This window comes from Ambystoma mexicanum, chromosome 1q (genome assembly GCF_040938575.1).
Source record: "Ambystoma mexicanum isolate Mex_15411 chromosome 1q, UKY_AmexF1_1, whole genome shotgun sequence".
Lineage (NCBI taxonomy): Eukaryota > Metazoa > Chordata > Amphibia > Caudata > Ambystomatidae > Ambystoma > Ambystoma mexicanum.
The window spans coordinates 641,949,648-641,966,890 of NC_090922.1; the positions used below are offsets into that span (position 1 = coordinate 641,949,648).

The 17,243-nt window shown below is 48.9% G+C and overlaps 1 protein-coding gene across 1 annotated transcript in view; it reads left to right on the forward strand.

Annotated features, from left to right (window-relative positions):
* KIF14 (kinesin family member 14) overlaps positions 1-17,243 on the forward strand; it is a 1,355,767-nt gene that overhangs the window by 591,424 nt on the left and 747,100 nt on the right. The window contains exon 16 of the mRNA XM_069641230.1: positions 10,087-10,247. Coding sequence (XP_069497331.1) covers positions 10,087-10,247 — 161 coding nt within the window. The remainder of the gene's footprint in view (positions 1-10,086; positions 10,248-17,243) is intronic.

Genomic DNA, 17,243 nt, shown 5'->3' on the forward strand with positions numbered 1-17,243 from the left:
TAGCTGAAGGCAGTTCGAAGAGGGCTAGAAGTGGTAACAAGCAGCAGATTCTGAAGAGTTCCTGTGGGTTTCTTCCAGTTTCTGGTGTTATTGATGCAACAAATTAACAACTAACAAGGGAGACCTTAAAACGGACTTGAGGAAGGGACACAAGCAGCGGCTTGGGTCGGAGGTAAGCCGGGGTTTCCCTGGACATCTCTACATGCACTCCAACGCTCTGGAGCGACTTCTTGGAATAAGGCAAGCAATACCTTTTTCCCCACAGTACCTTAGGTTAGAAGAAAATGTTTGTGCTCGATGCTCTGCGATGTTGCAGCTCTGGACTCGACCTTCGGATTCCTTGGTCTGATGACTGAAGGCAGGACAATGGATGGGATCTTTTAGCAGCAGTCTCGAGGAAGGACCTGTATCATGACTTTCAGCAACTTCTTGGTTTACTCAGCGGTTTTGGTGCGTTTTCTGCAGCACCAACAAAGGACCCGGATCGCCCGGTCAATCTTCTTCGCTTCCTGCAGTCCCACGCTCTGATGAGGGGGTCTTGGCAAGTTGGATCAGATCTCTGGAGTGTCGTTACGGGTTCAGCAAAGATTTGGACTGATTCAGCCTTTCCACGATGATGCACTCGAAAGGGCAGCAGGTCTCCTGGTATTGGGGCAGCTCTGGAAACTCCTAGGACCTTGGGAGATGGGTCGTTTCAAAGTTTGTTTTGGGACTGGTTGTTCTTGCCAGCCAAAGGGAAGGAGTCTTCTTCTTCGGAGCGCCTCTGTTGCAGAGAAAACAGGGTCAGGACAGCAGTGGTTGCTTCAGTGTTGCACAGGGTCTGCAGGCGTCTCTGGTCGTCGTCGTCTTCTTCGGTAATTTCAGCTTCCATCGGTCCACTTGCTTTTCACTCCAGAAGCCTCACCTTTTATACAGTTCCAGCATATTGGTATATAGATGGCATGGATAGAGAAGGCATGGGGAACTTGAGGACCCTGACGGACCTGTTTCTTTTGCAGCTGTTATATTGCTGGCTCCGAACAACCCGTCTAGACCCCAAAAGATGGTGGAGCTGACGTGCAAATCCTGGGTGCATCAGGAAAGGGAGGATGGATGTTATTTGTTCTCCCAGTCTACCAGTTATACACATTCTGAACATACTACTGTCCAGCTAATGCAGTTTTGTGTAATGTATGGGGCAGCTGGGTATTACATAATTCTGGGATTTGTTTGCGGATGGGTAGTGTCTCTCAGTAGAGTTTAAGGGCAGAGGGAGTGCTACACCGTTTGATTATATACATTTTTGGTTGAGACACTCTCTGAAAGCATGTTTCCCAAAATTCCTGTTGCAACCTGAGCTAGCGAGCATTCTAGAAGGGGTGCTAGGATTAGTAAATACCAGTAAACTGGTCTCCAACCTCTATAGCAAGATGGTGGACAGCACGGTGCAGTGGGCGGAGTACTCCCGTGGGAAATGGGAGGTGGCTCTGGGTGGTGCCATTACGGACAATGAGTGGAGATAATGCTGCGCCCAGACCAGGAAAATAGCTATAAATAGTTGGTTTAATCTGATACATTTCAAATATCTTCACCAATTTTATTATACTCTGGCGATTTTAACACAATTTGTCTGGATACAGTGAATGAATGTGGTCGATTTGCAGCCTCTCACACTGACGTTTTGCATGTGACATGAGGGTGTCTGCCCGTGTTGTGCTTTTGCTGGGCTGTATTTGATGTAATCAGTGTTATCGGGGAGCGAGTGAATCCCACGCCAATGGCCGTTGCCGGTCAAGGGAGGAGCCTGGTGGGTCTGTTATTGCTGTTGGCCAAGAGGAGAGTGGCAGTGGTGTGGGTGAGGAACAGAACGCTCAATGGAAGAAGGACATTCTATACTGCAATGAAAGGGAGGTGGAGTAGGGAACAATAGTGCACCCGATTGCTAAACCAACAGACATTTGAGAGCCGTATAAACAGTATCTTATTTTTCAATCGCAAGACTCGGTGCACAAGACCAATTAAGCAAAGGGGGCACATGTATGTTTTGGGATGTCACTGATCAGTTAATGGCTATGAAAGGAGTTTGGAGGTGCCATATCTGGATTGTAATGACTGTTTGAAAGGAGGAGGGTGTATGGGTTTGGTGTTATGGTAGATTTCTGGTTGTCAAGGGAGGTGTTTCATGGCATTGGTTTCTAAACCTGAGTGTGATGGTAGACCACTGTCCTTTTGTTGTGGGTTGTTTTTGAAAAACAATAAAACTTTTTTTTTTTAAACTCCATATTTGGTGTTCTCCAAGGAGAAGGTGATTTTGAGAAATCCCTCCTGCCTAAAGTTGTCACAGTATTCAATCTTTAAGAAGATCAATCTTCCTATGTTTTTCTCTTGACCTCCTTTCTCTAAGACAGAGGAATGATTGCATTGGACTCTCTGCAGGCCCTAAGCTCTGATTTCACTCGAATGATGGACAACAGGTAAAATGATCTGTTCTTTGTAGGTTATGCTGATGCACGTGCAGGAAACGCATCATTTCCAAATGAATCATATGCAACTTTTCTGAATGGTATGATCTGGCTGGGAAGGATGTGCCAAATGGTCTCATGGCTTATTTGACTAGAGACCAGACTGCCACTTCTGCTTTGCAAAGGGAGTTCTGTGCGTTGGACATCTGCCAAGCGGTAACATGGAATTTTCTGCAAACATTTGCCAAACTTTAAAGCCTAGATTCACTATTAGGAAAGGATGCTTCCTTTGGTCGAGAGCTTCTCCAGAGATGTGTGGTGTAGGTGGTGGTTTTTCACTTAACTCCCTCCTTGAGATTTCTACACTGTGAAAAGGGTCGATCTAAGATGAGGAATTTGTGGGTGGAACCATTCGAAAAACCAGTTATTTACCCCTTGCACTAACATTCTTTATGTTGGAGTAGCCACGCCTTTCACAGATGCCTCCCACCCTGCACCTCTTGGTTGTTTGCTCGTGCATCATATCTGCTCTGTGGCCCATCAGCTGATGAGTGCAGGGGGAAAAGTCAGAACTGAGATCATGAGGCGCGTTGACTCTATTTATACTGGCCCCAAATTGATGTCCATCGCCGGGGTGAGCAGCAAAACCAGGTAGCACAGGTGCAGACCTCCACTGTGTCACCACACAGCCCCCCTTTCTTGGTGGCTGAAAGTTTCCAAAGACAGTTGGTGCTGGAGAGAAATTATAAGTTACTCACCTTAGTGACTAACGTACTCTTAGTCCTTAGTCCCCTTTTCTCCATACTGCATGGGCGTCCCTTCCAAGGGACCAGAGACGGAACCTTTTTCACCAGAAAAAACCTTCTTCCCTTTCAAATTTAGAGGCACGCAGGGGTGCGGCCCTGAGAGCATGTGCTGCCCTGACTCCGCTCTCAGGCGCCACACCTCAATCCCCATTGACGCGTTGACAATAGATTTAACATTTCCTAATGACACCAGTATTATTAGGGGGGCGGCTGGTGGGACGTATGGAGGAAGGGGACCAAGTACGTTAGTCACTACAGTGAGTAACTTATAATTACTCTTACGTCCCGTCCCCTTTCCTCCATACAGCATGGGCGATTACAACTAAATGTAGCCCCACGGTGGCGAGGAGACCCTCCTTAAGCAAATAGGTTCCTGAGAACCGCCTTTCTGAAAGCCGCATCAGATCTAGAACCGGCATCCAAACAGTAATGCTTGCAGAAAACCAAGGGAGTGGCCGAAGTGGCCGCCCTGCTTATGACTTGGCAAGGGACTTGGCGCTAGAAAGCGATGGCCGTTGCCTTGGCCCTGACTGCGTGGGCATGCATGTTGCCCGGAAGCGGCTCGTGCTGGCCCTCGCATGCTTCTTTGATGGGTGAGACCATCCAGCGGGATTTGGAGGCCTGATGGCCTGGTCTTGAGCCTCCAACAGTGACAAACGGGGCTTTCGATTTGCGGAAGACCTTGGTCCTGTCCAAGTAGAATTTCAGGGCACGCCTGACATCCAGGCAGTGCAGCACTCTCTGTGCTTTGTCCTTAGGATCGGCAAAGAACGTAGGAAGGATTATATCCGCGTTCAAGTGGAAAGCAGAAGGCACCTTGGGCAAAAATGCTGGGTGTGCCCGCAGGACTACTTTGTCCCTGTGAAAGGTAGTATGTGGTTCTGAAGCGACCAGTGCCTAGATTTCGCTGACTCTACGAACCGAGGTGAGGCTGACTAGTAAGGCCATCTTGATGGTGACCGTCCTGATGTCCGCGGATGCCATTGACTCAAACGGTTTGTGCGTGAGTGCGCCCAAGACTATATTAAGGTCCCACACGGGGTGCGGCCTCTTGATAGGTGGGTAGAGCCTTGGCAGCCCTGTCAATGTTTCTTGACAATTGGATTGGAGGTGGAGAAAATGCCCTCCGAGTTCCTGTACACCCGGATGGCTGTGCGGTATGTACGGCAGGTGTTCACCTGCACACCAGAGTGGGCGAGGTGTGCCGAGAAGAAGCATGTCATCCAAAGTACATGCCAGGGGGTCGATTTCCTTGGAGTCCGCCCAGTGGCAGAACCTGGTCCATTTACATTTATACTGGACCCTGGTAGCCTTGCTCCTTGCACCATGTATGTTTTCCAGATATGCCTGAGAGATGTTGAGGTGCCCCAGTGTTACCCGTCAGGCACCACACTGTGAGGGCCAGTTTCTGAGGCGTGGGGTGGCTGACCCTGCCCCCCCCCCCCACCTCCATGCTGCACCAGAAGATGTGCTGGGCCTGTCGGGAGGTGAATTGGGGGCATCTCCGAGAGGCTGAGCCCATGATCCTGAACGTAGGAAAGAACGATGGGGCTGCCAAATCGGGACCTGTAGGTACGCGTCCTTCAGATCCAGGGAGCACATCCAGTCTCCCTTGCACAACTTCTCCACTGTAAAAGCTGGCGTAACCATCTTGCATTTTTGTAGGGGTAAGGAGAGGTTGAGGGTGGAACTCTCAGGCCCACCTGGTTCTTCTGAATGGCGAGAATTTGGGAGTAAAAGCCCAAGCCTCGCTGGGAGACTGCCTGGCTCTCTACGAGCGACCGGATCTCCGCCAGAAGAGTTGCTGTCCCAACTTGAGGGAGTGGTGGGGAGGAGGGAGGAGAGGCTGGGATGGGTAGGCGGTACCCCTGGATACTACAGAGCGGATCCAGGGGTCAGCGAAATTCTGCCGCCAGAAATGTTCATGGAGAGCAAGCCTGCCCCCCACTGCAGACACGTGGACCCAAAGGGTTGTGTCATGCCTTCTTTCCCTCGGAGGCTGTCACGGAGGGGGGGGGCTGGAAAAAGCCCTTACCCTCCTACCCCCCTTTTTGTTGCTTGCACCGGTTCTGAGACGTCGAGTAGTCAGGCTGCCTGGAAGCCGCAGAAACCTCCATATGTACGCTCCCTGTCAGAGCGCTGCTGTGCCTGGGTGGACGACTTGGGCGTGGTCTTTGTCAAGATGGATAAAGGCGTGGCGGTTAGTGAGCTGTTTTTCTTCTTGTCCTGCTCTTCGTCCGTGGTGGAGTGGAATAGGTCCCCTCCATCGAACGGCAGATCTAATATGTGTTCCTGGACGTCTGGGTTGAATTTCTTGGCCCGAAGCCAGGCTGTCCTCATGTCCGTGGCGATACAGATGGCCCTGCCAGAGGTGTCAATATGGGCCACAGTAGATTCCATGAGGTCCTGACCACCAGCTTGGCCTCTGCCAGTCCTGCCTTAAAACGTGATTGGCTCTCCGTAGGGAGTTCCGGGAGGAAGACTGCAATTTCCCGCCATAACCTTTGGTTAGTGGTCGCCAGCATGGCATCGGCGTTGGCCTCACAAAGAGGTACGAACGCGTTGGAATACAGCTTCTTCCCATACGCCTCCAAGATCTTCTCCTCCTTGCCTAGTAGCATCACTGCTGTGGAGGATGATGTAGACTGAGGCTTGCAGTATATTGATACCGCAGCGATCACCGAGGAGTGTGTCTGAGGATGGGCCGATAGCAAGAGTGTATCCCCCTCCATTTGCCTGTACTTGGCGTCCAGGCGTCGATTGACCGGCTGGACCGAGTGGGGCTTGAGCCAACCCTTCTTGGCCAGGGAGACTACATTGGTTTGCAGTGGAATCCCCGTTTTGGCACTTCAGCCAGAACCCCCTCTGCTGGCTGCTCAACCTCTGGTTGGGGTAGACCCAGGTACTCCGCCTGCCCTGCAAGACGATCATGGAAGGCCTTGGCTGAGGATGGCGTGTCAGGATCCTCATCCGTATCCTGGGGATCAGGAGGATCGTGCGGAGATGGAGTAGTAGCTGGAGCCAGAGGCTGGGGTACAGGGACCGCGGCCGGAGGCGGAGGCTGGTACAGAACCACCTGAGAAGCTGGAGGCAGCGGCTGCGCCGGGGCTGGGAGTGCCGGCGGAGGAGCTTGTGGTCCCAGTAGCATCGTAGGGAGGACCTCCCTGATGATGTCCTTGAGGATAACCCCCATCCGAGGTGACGACATGAACCTGAGGAACCTCTCGAAGAACCCCTCTTCACTGGCCGGAGAGGTGGTAGGGGGTACTGATGGGGTATCCGGCGGCTTCTGGAGCCGCTGCATACCCTGCCTGTATGGACGCAGTGGGAAACTGCCCTGCGATAAGAAGGGTAGGCTGTCATCCACGTACCTGTTTAAGGCCTGTCCCACCTTGACTCTCCTTCTTCGCCAAACTCCTGGAATGGCGCTGGCCGGGTGCCTCTGACTGGTGCGGCGTCCATCTTGTTGAGCTGCCTGCCACGTGCCTGCTACGTGTTCCTCGACTCGCTGGGCACAGCCTCCTCCAAGACTCTTGCGTGTGGCTCATGAGGCCTACCCTGCTCTTCGGGCCTAGACCTGGTAGGTGTGACACCCTCAACCCGTGGGTTGGTAGAGCTGCGTTTAGGCGCCCCCCCTTCTGACGTATTGCCGGTACTAGGGTGTAACCCCTCGCCCATACTGCCGGTGCAAGGGCAGAGCCCCTCGGATGACACTCCGGTACAAGAACCTTCGGGTCCCACAACACTGACACCGGGAGGATCCAAGGATCCCTCAGCCCCAAGGCCGGTAGCTGCAGCAGCCTCAGTGCACGTGCTGGTACAAGGACCTGAGCAGTCCCTCCCGCGCGGGCAATTCCTTGGGAAGGAGTCTCCCATGCAGGGTTCAATGGAAAATAGCGCCCCCACCTTGGGCCTGGCTCAGTGTTTCACGAAGTTCTTGAGGTCCTCTGGAGGCGACTTCTGGAAGAGCTCCCTCCACCTGGCTAGTCTGTTCTTCAGGGATCTCGATGGCCGCGTGCTGCACGTTGTACAAGCTTGCCAACCGTGGTCTGGGCCAAGGCAACGTAGGCAAAGGATGTGGGGATCTGAAGTTGGGAAGAGCCTGTTGCAGGATGGAAACCTGCTGAACCCTGTGGAAGTTGACTTGCGCCGGAGAGGAGCGTGATGCCTCCGGGCCGAGTACCTGAATAGAAAGACAAGATAAAAGACAAAGACAAGGACAAGGACAAGGACAAGAAGTACCGCGCGTGGAATTACATGGCCGAAGCCAAACCCAGGAGCGCTGGTGAATTCGGCCCGTTCTCGTCAACGCGGAAAAGGGGACTGAGGTGTGGTGCCGGAGGGCGGAGTCAGGGCAGCGCATGCTCCCAGGGCCACACCTCTGTGCGCCTCTAAATGTAAAGGGGAAGATGTTTTTTTCCTGGTGAAAAAGGTTCCGTCCCTTGGAATGAACGCCCATTAAGTATGGCGGAAAGGGGACAGGACGTAAGAGTATATCAAAGATGAGTAATCATTGGGAGGAAGGACTAGTCCATCACAACATTAAAGAGAGATACTTAATTTGTTCTTTTGTCCTGCCCTCTTTTCCTAAGGTTGAGAAGCAGTTTGTTGAAAGTATACTTCATGAGGATATAAACCACATATTTGGAAATACTAGTTGCTGTATTTGTATCTTCTAATCAGGTTGTTTTTATATTTGTATAATGACAATGATCTATATATTTGTTTCTGTTTTTATTGAGGATCCAGTTGCTCAAATCTGTTATGGTGAGGATTATTGCTGCCAAGAAACAATAGTACTGACATTTTTAGACTGCCTTGATTAAAATGTTCTGTTTATCTAACACACTGCTACTCACTTTGACCATGCCAGCCACCTTAGGTACCAGATCCGACAACGTCTCTGTAGCCAGGAAAGCCATCCATTAACAGGTCCTTGAGCCTGACTTGAGCATTGTCATGTCCAACACTGGAGAGCCGATCACCCCTATATTTTGGAGACACTATTTTAGCACCTGTATGCAGAGCTGTGAAGGAGTGAAAGCCTATTCCACAGCTGCAAGCTTTAAACATGTAATCCATTTCTTTCATCCTGGTGTAAATTTGACAGTGGGAACCCATGGGATCTGAAACTACATGTACACCAGAGAAAACCAGCCCGGGTGATCAGCCTATCACAGATTCAACCTTTCTTGCAGCTAATTGAATGGGAAGACCTCCAACAAGTTTAGTTCTCACAGTGCTTACTCCCACCCCCATACTGGGAGATATGTGCACCAGTCCCAATGGATGGCTTAAACATGATTTAGAGATGGAAGAAAGCAGTGAGACGGACACCAGTGGCGGCTTTTAGAAGCAGGAGGGCTGCACAGAAGTGATGCCTAACAAAGACCAAGACCAGCATCGTGATACCGAGAAGCCTGGAGATAAAATTGCTGCCAACCAGGGAAAGAGAAATAATGAGCATGGTGAAAGGAAGAGAGAGCATGGCCTCTAAAGAGCATGGCCAGAACCGTATAGGGGTGACAGGCGTGGTAGCAGGTGAGCTGGCAGTAATGGGAAGAGAAGAGCAGGCCTGGTGAGGAAGCAGGCTGGAGGGGAAGGAGGAGGAAGATTGAAGAGGAGCTAGGACTGTAGGAGCATTTTAGGAATACAGAGAGAGGGAGCAAGTCTTAGAAATGGATAAGTACTGCAAACCCTGAGGCACATGGAAAAGCTAGCCCCAGACACCTCTGAATCTCTGCCCCCTTTTCCTCTCAAACTCTGAACCGGCCCCCTGGTCAGAAGTACACACTACATCTCTTGAGGGAGAAGGGCACTATACCCTCAAAAGAAACAGCAATACAGCAAGAGAAACCTTCTATTTGACAGTCACCATATCCCTTATAGAAGGTGGTAAGGGGCGATACATCACTTAAAGTGTGAAGGGTGCTAAGCCACTTATCGGAGGAAGAGCAGGAAAGAGGCTGACATATCCCTCTAAGGGGAGTGCTAGCTCATCCAAACCCTCACAGTAAACTGCAGCTCTCTAACCTTAGATCAGGATATAGTGTGCCAGACACTATCCTATTGGTGGTGTTTACAAATAATGAGTATATCCCTGTTAAAATCACCTTGGGCAAAGAAGCAGCTGTGTTGTAAACCAAAAACTGATGTTGAACCAATAAGGATTTGAGGACTGGTCTAAAACAGTGAATGTGCCCCTATATCCATGAGTGTGTTGTGCTGTAAAGAATCTGAGGAGACCAGGATCGTTTCTGTAGAGACTGGTGCGGTATACAGAAGCTGTGGGAGACTGGTTTAGCCATGAAAGGGAAAGCCCAGACACTTTATTTTGTGATCCTTTCTGACACTGTTGAAATAGTTAGAACAACCCCAAGGTTCTGTTGAAGATCAACCCATAGACCCTCTAGGTATTTAGCCATCCCCTCGTTCCTCTTTGTTGATTAGAGCATGACACAGCTTGGTTTTTTAACCCCAAGACTGGTGTGCGTTCGAGAACCTGGGAGAGATCAACATAGTGACACTTTATTGTTCGACCTATCCTGACGGTGTTGATATAGTCCAGACCCATGAAGGGTATCATTGTTTTGTCTTGGGTAAGCGCCTAGTGCCTGTACGTATTTATTATACCTGTATACACTTTGTGTCCACAAAAGAGGTTAACTTAACTTTTCTAGTCACGTGCTTCTTGAGAAATAGCCACAGTACATTTACACATTCTCAGTCCACGTACATGGGCACTTTTAATGAACTCGATTAAATTGTATTCCTTTTTACATTAATGCATCTATGATTTTATGACCAAATGACAGGAGGATTTGTTTATATTTTAATAGGGTGACCGGGTGATTCTAGGAGGAGACCATTACTTCAGATTCAATCACCCAGTGGAGGTCCAGAGAGGAAAAAGAGCATCTTGTGGCTCTGTGCTTTCATGCGAAGGTACCAAGGATTTTGAGTTTGCTAAAAATGAATTGCTAGCTGCGCAGAGATCACAGTAAGTACTTAGATATGGAAAAAAATCTTCTTTTTAAACTGTGTTTGCATCCTATTCCTGTGAATAAACATTAACTCATCATCCTAGCAATGGTACATTTTTACTCTTTAAAACTCTGCAGACACACCTCGAGATCCATAATCAGTTTGACCAATCAGAAACCATGTTGCCTTTCACAAAATTGTGACTAAATGTCCAATTTTAAGGGAGATTTTGTTTCTTGCGCAAAATTGTTTCAAGTAACTACAAACTAAATTAATCTGCAGTGGCCTCTCTGGACTCGTTGAGGATCTGTGAGAGTAACACCTACACATGTAAAGTTCTGGTTGATCAGGTGGGATTTTCTTTTAAGTGTCTTAATTGACCTTTATGCCTTTCAATATTGTGACATCATCCATTAGTTGAGCCTGTTGAATGATGTAACGCACCCCTTCAATTAAATGAATAACTCAATACCATGTATTTGTGTACGGATTGACATCCCTTTAGACCCAGTAGAGATTTAGCTTCAGTGGCGGCTAGATGATTTTATTGTTTTTGAGTAATGAAGCAATACAACCAATGCATAGTTTTGTAGTGGAACGCTTTCTGCATGGTGATCTAGTATGGAGATCGGCAGCTTAACGATTGCTTGTTTCTTCATGTTAACAAATAAGGCACATACCCATTCCTCCTCCTACCTCTAGCCCATAGTAGTGCAGCTTCATAGCAAGAATTCCATGTGTGGCTCCCAGGCCTTTCAGATCTGGAATTACCAATTGCAATTTCAATGCAGGTTTCTAAAGTGCATCTGGTTTGAAGTCACCTTAGGAAAGCAATACTTCTGCCCATTCCAATGCCTTGTTCTTGCCTGCATGTGTGTGATGTGACAACCTCCTGTCTGCCCCTGGGTATGGGATGGGATGGGATGAGATGGTCATGGGTGCTGGCTGCCACCACCGTGGTGTGATGCTGGGCCTGGAGCCGGCGTATGATGGTCCTCAGACCACTTCACTACACCCTAGAACCAATGCAGAGGACCGTCACTGGGTCTTCAATGAGACTGTACAGGCTACTTTAAGGCATGCCTCTGGAGAGAACTCAGATTGGCGCCCCAGTTGTTTGGTGGACATTTGCTCATTGCTTGTGGCCACTCTCAGGGAATGGACTCTTTTAGAACCTTACTGTAGCTGCCAGGCATGGAGAACCAGCAGTATTTGGGTAGATGTGCTCGCTGCAGTGGCATGGGGGAAAGCCTATGAGAAGGCAGGCGGCTTGCTGCGGAACAAACATGGTGGATTAGCCAGTGATAGGCTCAGTCTGCATTGTCAAATATATCGGTAAGAGCATATTACAAACTTGTGTTTTGTAATGTGAAACCCTGCTCTCCATTCCCATTGCTGGGGAGTAAGGATAGCTTAGAGGCAACACGTTTGTCTTGAAAGCAAGACAACGCAACACAGGTTTCAATCCCGATCCTCTGGTTAGAAACCACTATTTGGTGTTTAGTGCGTTATAAAAGAACAATTATAATAATAATGAATTGCTGCATCAATTAAGGGACACAGTTGTATTTTCCTGCCTGAGGCATCCCATGAGTATTTGCAGTCACCCTATAAGAAGGTGCATGTGGTTACACAGTAGTATGGGTATGAGTAGCGAATTAGGGAAGAGGTTGGTGGAGATAGAGGGGTGAAGGCGGAGGTTGTGGTGAAGGAGGTGATTGGAGGGCAGAGGAGAGACTGTGAGGAGGAGGTATGAGAGAAGAAACATGAGGCAAAAGAAAGAACAGGAAGTGCGGAAGTGTTTCTTTAGGCATGAGATCAGTGTGGCTAGATGAGGAGGCAGGGCAGGGCTAAAGGAGACAGGGCAGTGGCCATAACGCTGAACTCATGTTAGGATGCTCTAGGGCTTCTCACTTTTCCCTTCCCTATGAGGCGTGGGAGGTGAGGCTGCTACCCAATAGTCCCCCCTAGGGGAGGTAAACAACGGGAGGACCTCATAGGGAGAGACCCCTCATGGGGATAAGGACTCCCCATGAGTGAAAGGCATCCCTAAACCCTTGTTCCCAGAAGCCATGCCTCTATTGACTCCTTCCTCCCAACCGGAAACTGTGTGTTATTGTGAAGTCTCTACTATTTCAGCTGTAAAACCAGACAGGACTGAGATGAGGAAGAACCCCCCCACACCCCTAAAATGCAGTTTTTTTTCCTCCAACCCCCTTTTCACCCAATATATACTCCCTACGTCCATTTTATACTATACCCATACCGCCGCATATAAATGGGGTGTAAAGGGGATCAAAATATAAAAGTCGATATTTGACGTGGTCGCAGCAATGGAGTGATACCCAGTAGAAGAGATTACGAAAGAACTGTGATGAGGAATGAAGACGACTTCAAAGGCTTTGACAACAAACATTGGCGCTGTGCTGGGCCCAGCAGTATAAAGTAAAGACCAAGGAAGGACTAAGTGTGTTCGGTGTTAGGGAGAATTCTCCGTAAGGCTAATTTCCCAAACCTAGTGAGTCCCCCAGCAGCTTTGCTGGATTTTTGGGGTTTATTTTTTTCTCTCCTGCTAAGAGTGAGATTCTTTTGCTCACACTCTTAGACATGATTTGAGGTGTTCCTTTAACTTTCCATGTGTTTTATGGGCTATTGGGTCTTTTACTCCATAGGGTCTCATGTGTTTTTTTTTATGTGGGTTACACAGCACCCTCCGTGCCGTAACCCAGGGGTGTCGTAGCGACCCCCCAACATAGACTCCATACCCTGGGACTGACTACTGTCTCCCAGGGCATGTAAGGTCACCATTGGCTTTGCTAGTCCCAAATTATGAACAGAAACCAGTACAAACCATCATATTGTGGACGTACTGGTCGGGGCAATTCGATTGCCCCGGGGTCTGTTGTTCGAGGGGGCACGTCTCCGTCCCCCTTGATCGAGTTTTGGCTGGTGGCCGTGGGTACTACTTTTTATATTCAACCGCAAATATATCTCTATGGGATTTTCCCATTGTTCGAGGCTACCAACTTTAATTATTTAATTCTTATAGCCTCGAACATACCGCCGGTTTATTTATTTAATATTAATTCACTGGTTGGTATTTTTTGACAGAACTCGATTCTAAAATGGCGTTTGTGTTCTCTTCTGTGACTCCAACCCAAGCCGAGCCCTTTGCTCCACTTTTTGGCGGGCTTCTCCACAGAAGCCTCCAAAAGTGGTGCCACTCTGTCTGGGTACCACAGGGGGTGTGGGAGGGGGTTTAGGCACCCTGGACTGAGTTACCTTGGTAACTCAAGTCGCACTCTTTTGTGTGATTGGCCCAAGTGGGAGCCGGCCGGCTCACCACTTAGCATGTTTGATTGACAGCTAGGCTGAGTGAATGGGGGTGTGGTGCATAAAAGCAGGGCTTTGGGGACTGGAACTTCAGAAGTCGCCACAGGACCTAAGAATCCGAGGAGGGAGAAGCTGAGCCGGCCTGCAACGACGACACCACCGGTGGAGCCCTGCTGAACCGTCTCACCACTTTTCCCAACGACAGAGGAGATCTCCAGCCTGGAGAGCCTTCTTCCTTCGACTGATGGGGATAACCAGTCTACCTTCTTTTCGCCTTCCTGGAGCATCTCGTGGCCACCTTGCCTGTGCCAAGCACCCCGGCAACCGGGATACCACGTTTTCACCACTACCGCGGACCGAAAGGGTAGTACCTTTGTACCGGAGAACTCCGTGGCTGGTTTCTTCCCTGGCAGTGCAACGACCTTCATCCTTCCTCCACGATGAGATCTTCTCTTCCTCTGGACGACGCTGCGACTTGCACCCGCTGCCAGGAACAACTGCCCCCGCGGAGGATCCTCTCCATTTAAGGTATCGTGTTCCGCCTGGCTTCCCTTGCAACCATTTGAATGGGGTGTATTAAATCCTCGTCTCTCGAACCTGGGTTAGCCTGGGACATCTTAGCTAACTTTTCTGTACTGAACTAAACCTTTTTCGAACTACCTCCACAAACTTCGAAGACTCTGTGTAACTGTCTGATCTTGGGCATTTTCCGCCCGGCTCCCATGAAAGTGGACCTGGCGCCTAAACTTCCTTGCTCACCAGTAGATGGTGCCTTCCTAAACTTGCTGTGGTTCTTTAAAAAGTGTTTAGTGTGTATGCTTCCATAATTCTGCTTTTCCCTCCCTTTTTATTTAACTTGTTGGAGTGCCATCGAACGTTAATCGCTCACCTCTGTCTGGAAATAAGTGGTGTTAACTAAGACTTGTCCAACAAGTAATCAGGGATGTACATATGATAATAGTGATTGTGTTTTGAACATATCTTACCAATTTAGTGCTAGTGTGTTTTATAAGAGTGTGTTAAATAAATAAGTATATACTTTTACACCCAAGCTCTGGTCAGTGTTTGCTTGTGCTACTGTATTTCTGTACCTATTTTGTATGCTCTGTATACTGCCTAACTCTTCTTGAGAGAAGTCTGACTGCTCAGCCACAGCTGCCAAGTGAATCTGTGTGGTACAGACTGCTACCAAGTGGGTTTACTGCCAAACACCTGTAGTGTTAAATCTTTTGCAGTGGTCCCTAAGGGAACTGCGCAGGTTTCCTGCCTAACATTCGGGAGCAAGAAGAGCTGTTAGGGAAGCTGGCATTCACCCTGCAGGGCCTAGGAAATTCCAACCTGTGCTACCCGAAGTATTGAGAGACAGTCGTTCTCTGAAAAAGAAGCCAAAAAGGGATTAAGCAAGCCAGAGAAAACCTGACTAGCTGCAGAAACCGGAAGAATCCAGTGGTTCGGTGGTCTTTCCAAGGTGGACCGGATGGTCCATAAAACATGCAGAGACCGCCGCAGCTAGAGCTCTACAGAGCTTCACAGACCAAAGAGGAGGAAAGCAGGAATACACACTGAATCCATGCAGAAGCAACAGCGACCTGAGAGCCCCGCAAGAACTGGTAGCGCTCCCCAGTGAAGATGCAGGTAACAGGAGTTGTGGGAATGCCGGGTGGGGTCCAGGGAGCCTGAAGAGTCAAGTATTCCTTGGAGCAAACTCCCTCACCACAATGGGAAACCCAACATATGTGAAAGATACCAAAAGAAACAATAACTGTCAAAGAGTAATCTCCCCAATAGTCGCGATATAAAAAGTCCTGACAAAGCGCCAGCAATAAGGAGAGTTGATAAAGTCTCTGTTCACAAATCCTTGGGAGGAAGTAAATATACTTTGAATGGATTGTGTCCTCCCACGTATTCCTCATCTTAGATATATTCGTCAGCTTGCGGCTTCTTTCGGAAAAATATTTCGCCAGAGGGCGCTGTGCTTGAGGCCGCGTAGCTTGGTCCCTCGAAGGCCGCCGTCAACGTCATCTGTTGTATAAAGGGCTCGAGCCGAGCCTGTTGGTGCAGTTCCGTTTTTCCGAGCTTCTGCTTCGTGTATCAAAACGGCGAGAAATGTCTTCTTCCTCAACCCCGACAACACCCAAGACGGGTTAAGTGTCTCAAATGCAGAAGAAAGCTGTCCATTACAGATCCTCATCGCAACTGTCTTTGGTGCCTTAGTCCTGATCACTGAGTCGAGTGCGGGTCGTGTCAGGCGAAGTCTAAGCTAGCGGTGGGGGAAGAGTCTTTCAAGTCTGCTAAAAGGCTAAAAGACTCGAGAGAATCGAGATCTGAATCTCGTCATGAGTCGAGGCGATCGAGGTCGAAAAGTCGCTTGAGGAAGTCCTCTTCCTCGTCATTGAAAAATTCAAAAAAGCGACGTTCCTACATCTTCGTCTTCTTCTTCCTCGCCAGACAGAAGGTTAATTTCTTGTCATTCGAAGCATGATTCCCCAAAGAACTGGGAGGCCTTTAGGGCTTCAATGCTAAAAAATGTTGAGAAGGCGGCCCTCACCCCCTCAAAAAAGCTACGTGAAGAGCATGTCCCTGTCCGCTCTAAAGGTGACAGAGGGAAATCCAAAACCTCTCGCACTAAATCCGACAAAAAGTCGAGGGCGTCCTCGGACGATGATTCTCCAGTGCCTCATGAAGGCTGTACAGAAACCTTCAGTGCATAAATCGAGGTTGCCTGAGGACAAAATGGCGTCCTCATCGTTGAAGTCCGTTATCGACTCGACGCGTCCTTCGACGAAGACGTCGAAGCCAAAAATGGCGTCGATATCTTCGACCTCGGCGTCGAAGCCTTAATCGACATCGAAGCCCTCCTCCTCAATAACCTCGGGGATTCCTTTGAGTGTGTCGATGCCGTTGACGCCTTTGTCTGGGAAATCTTTCATACCGGTTCCAAGATGACAACTATGGCTAAGGCTAGGTCTGTTCCTCCTTTACCAGAAAGAAATGTCCACCCTCAGCTGAGGCAAGAATTTTTTAAATCTATGTCTGCTATTTTTGAGGAACAAACCTCTGAAGAGGAAATTACATCAGCTCGTGTTCGATTTGGGACAAGAGAAGTCCCTGAGGAACTGGTAGATCCTAATTCAAAAATGTCACATCTTTATGACTACCTTCAATCGGCCAGTGGCCTAGATACCTCACCTGAGGTAGATTTTGAAAGGCCTGACCCCACAGACCATGCTGAGCCGGGGTATAGGAACCTCATGGGAAGATTGATAGATTTTATGGGGTGGAAGTCCGTGTCCCCAGGACGACTTAACAGACATTATTGATGAAGGACCTCAGAAAGACAGTCCTTCCCTTCCACAAAGATCTTCAAAAGAGAATTATGACAAATTGGGAGACACATGAATCTCTACCAGCTGTGAATAAGAAATGTGTAGGAAAGTATAGACCTGCTCCCTCGGATCCAGAATATTTATCTAAGCATCCTTTGCTTGAAAGTTTGGCAATTCAACTGCGACTGTCTATTCGGAACCTTTTTGGGAACCATAACTGTAGTGACTTCAGAAAAACTGTCCTAACCGTCCAGGACTCAGGAGATTACGCCTCTGCGAATCACAGCTCTGCAGCTACTCCCGTACCTCTTTCCCTGGCCATGGCTGGCCTCGCTCACGCCTCAATCAAGGTA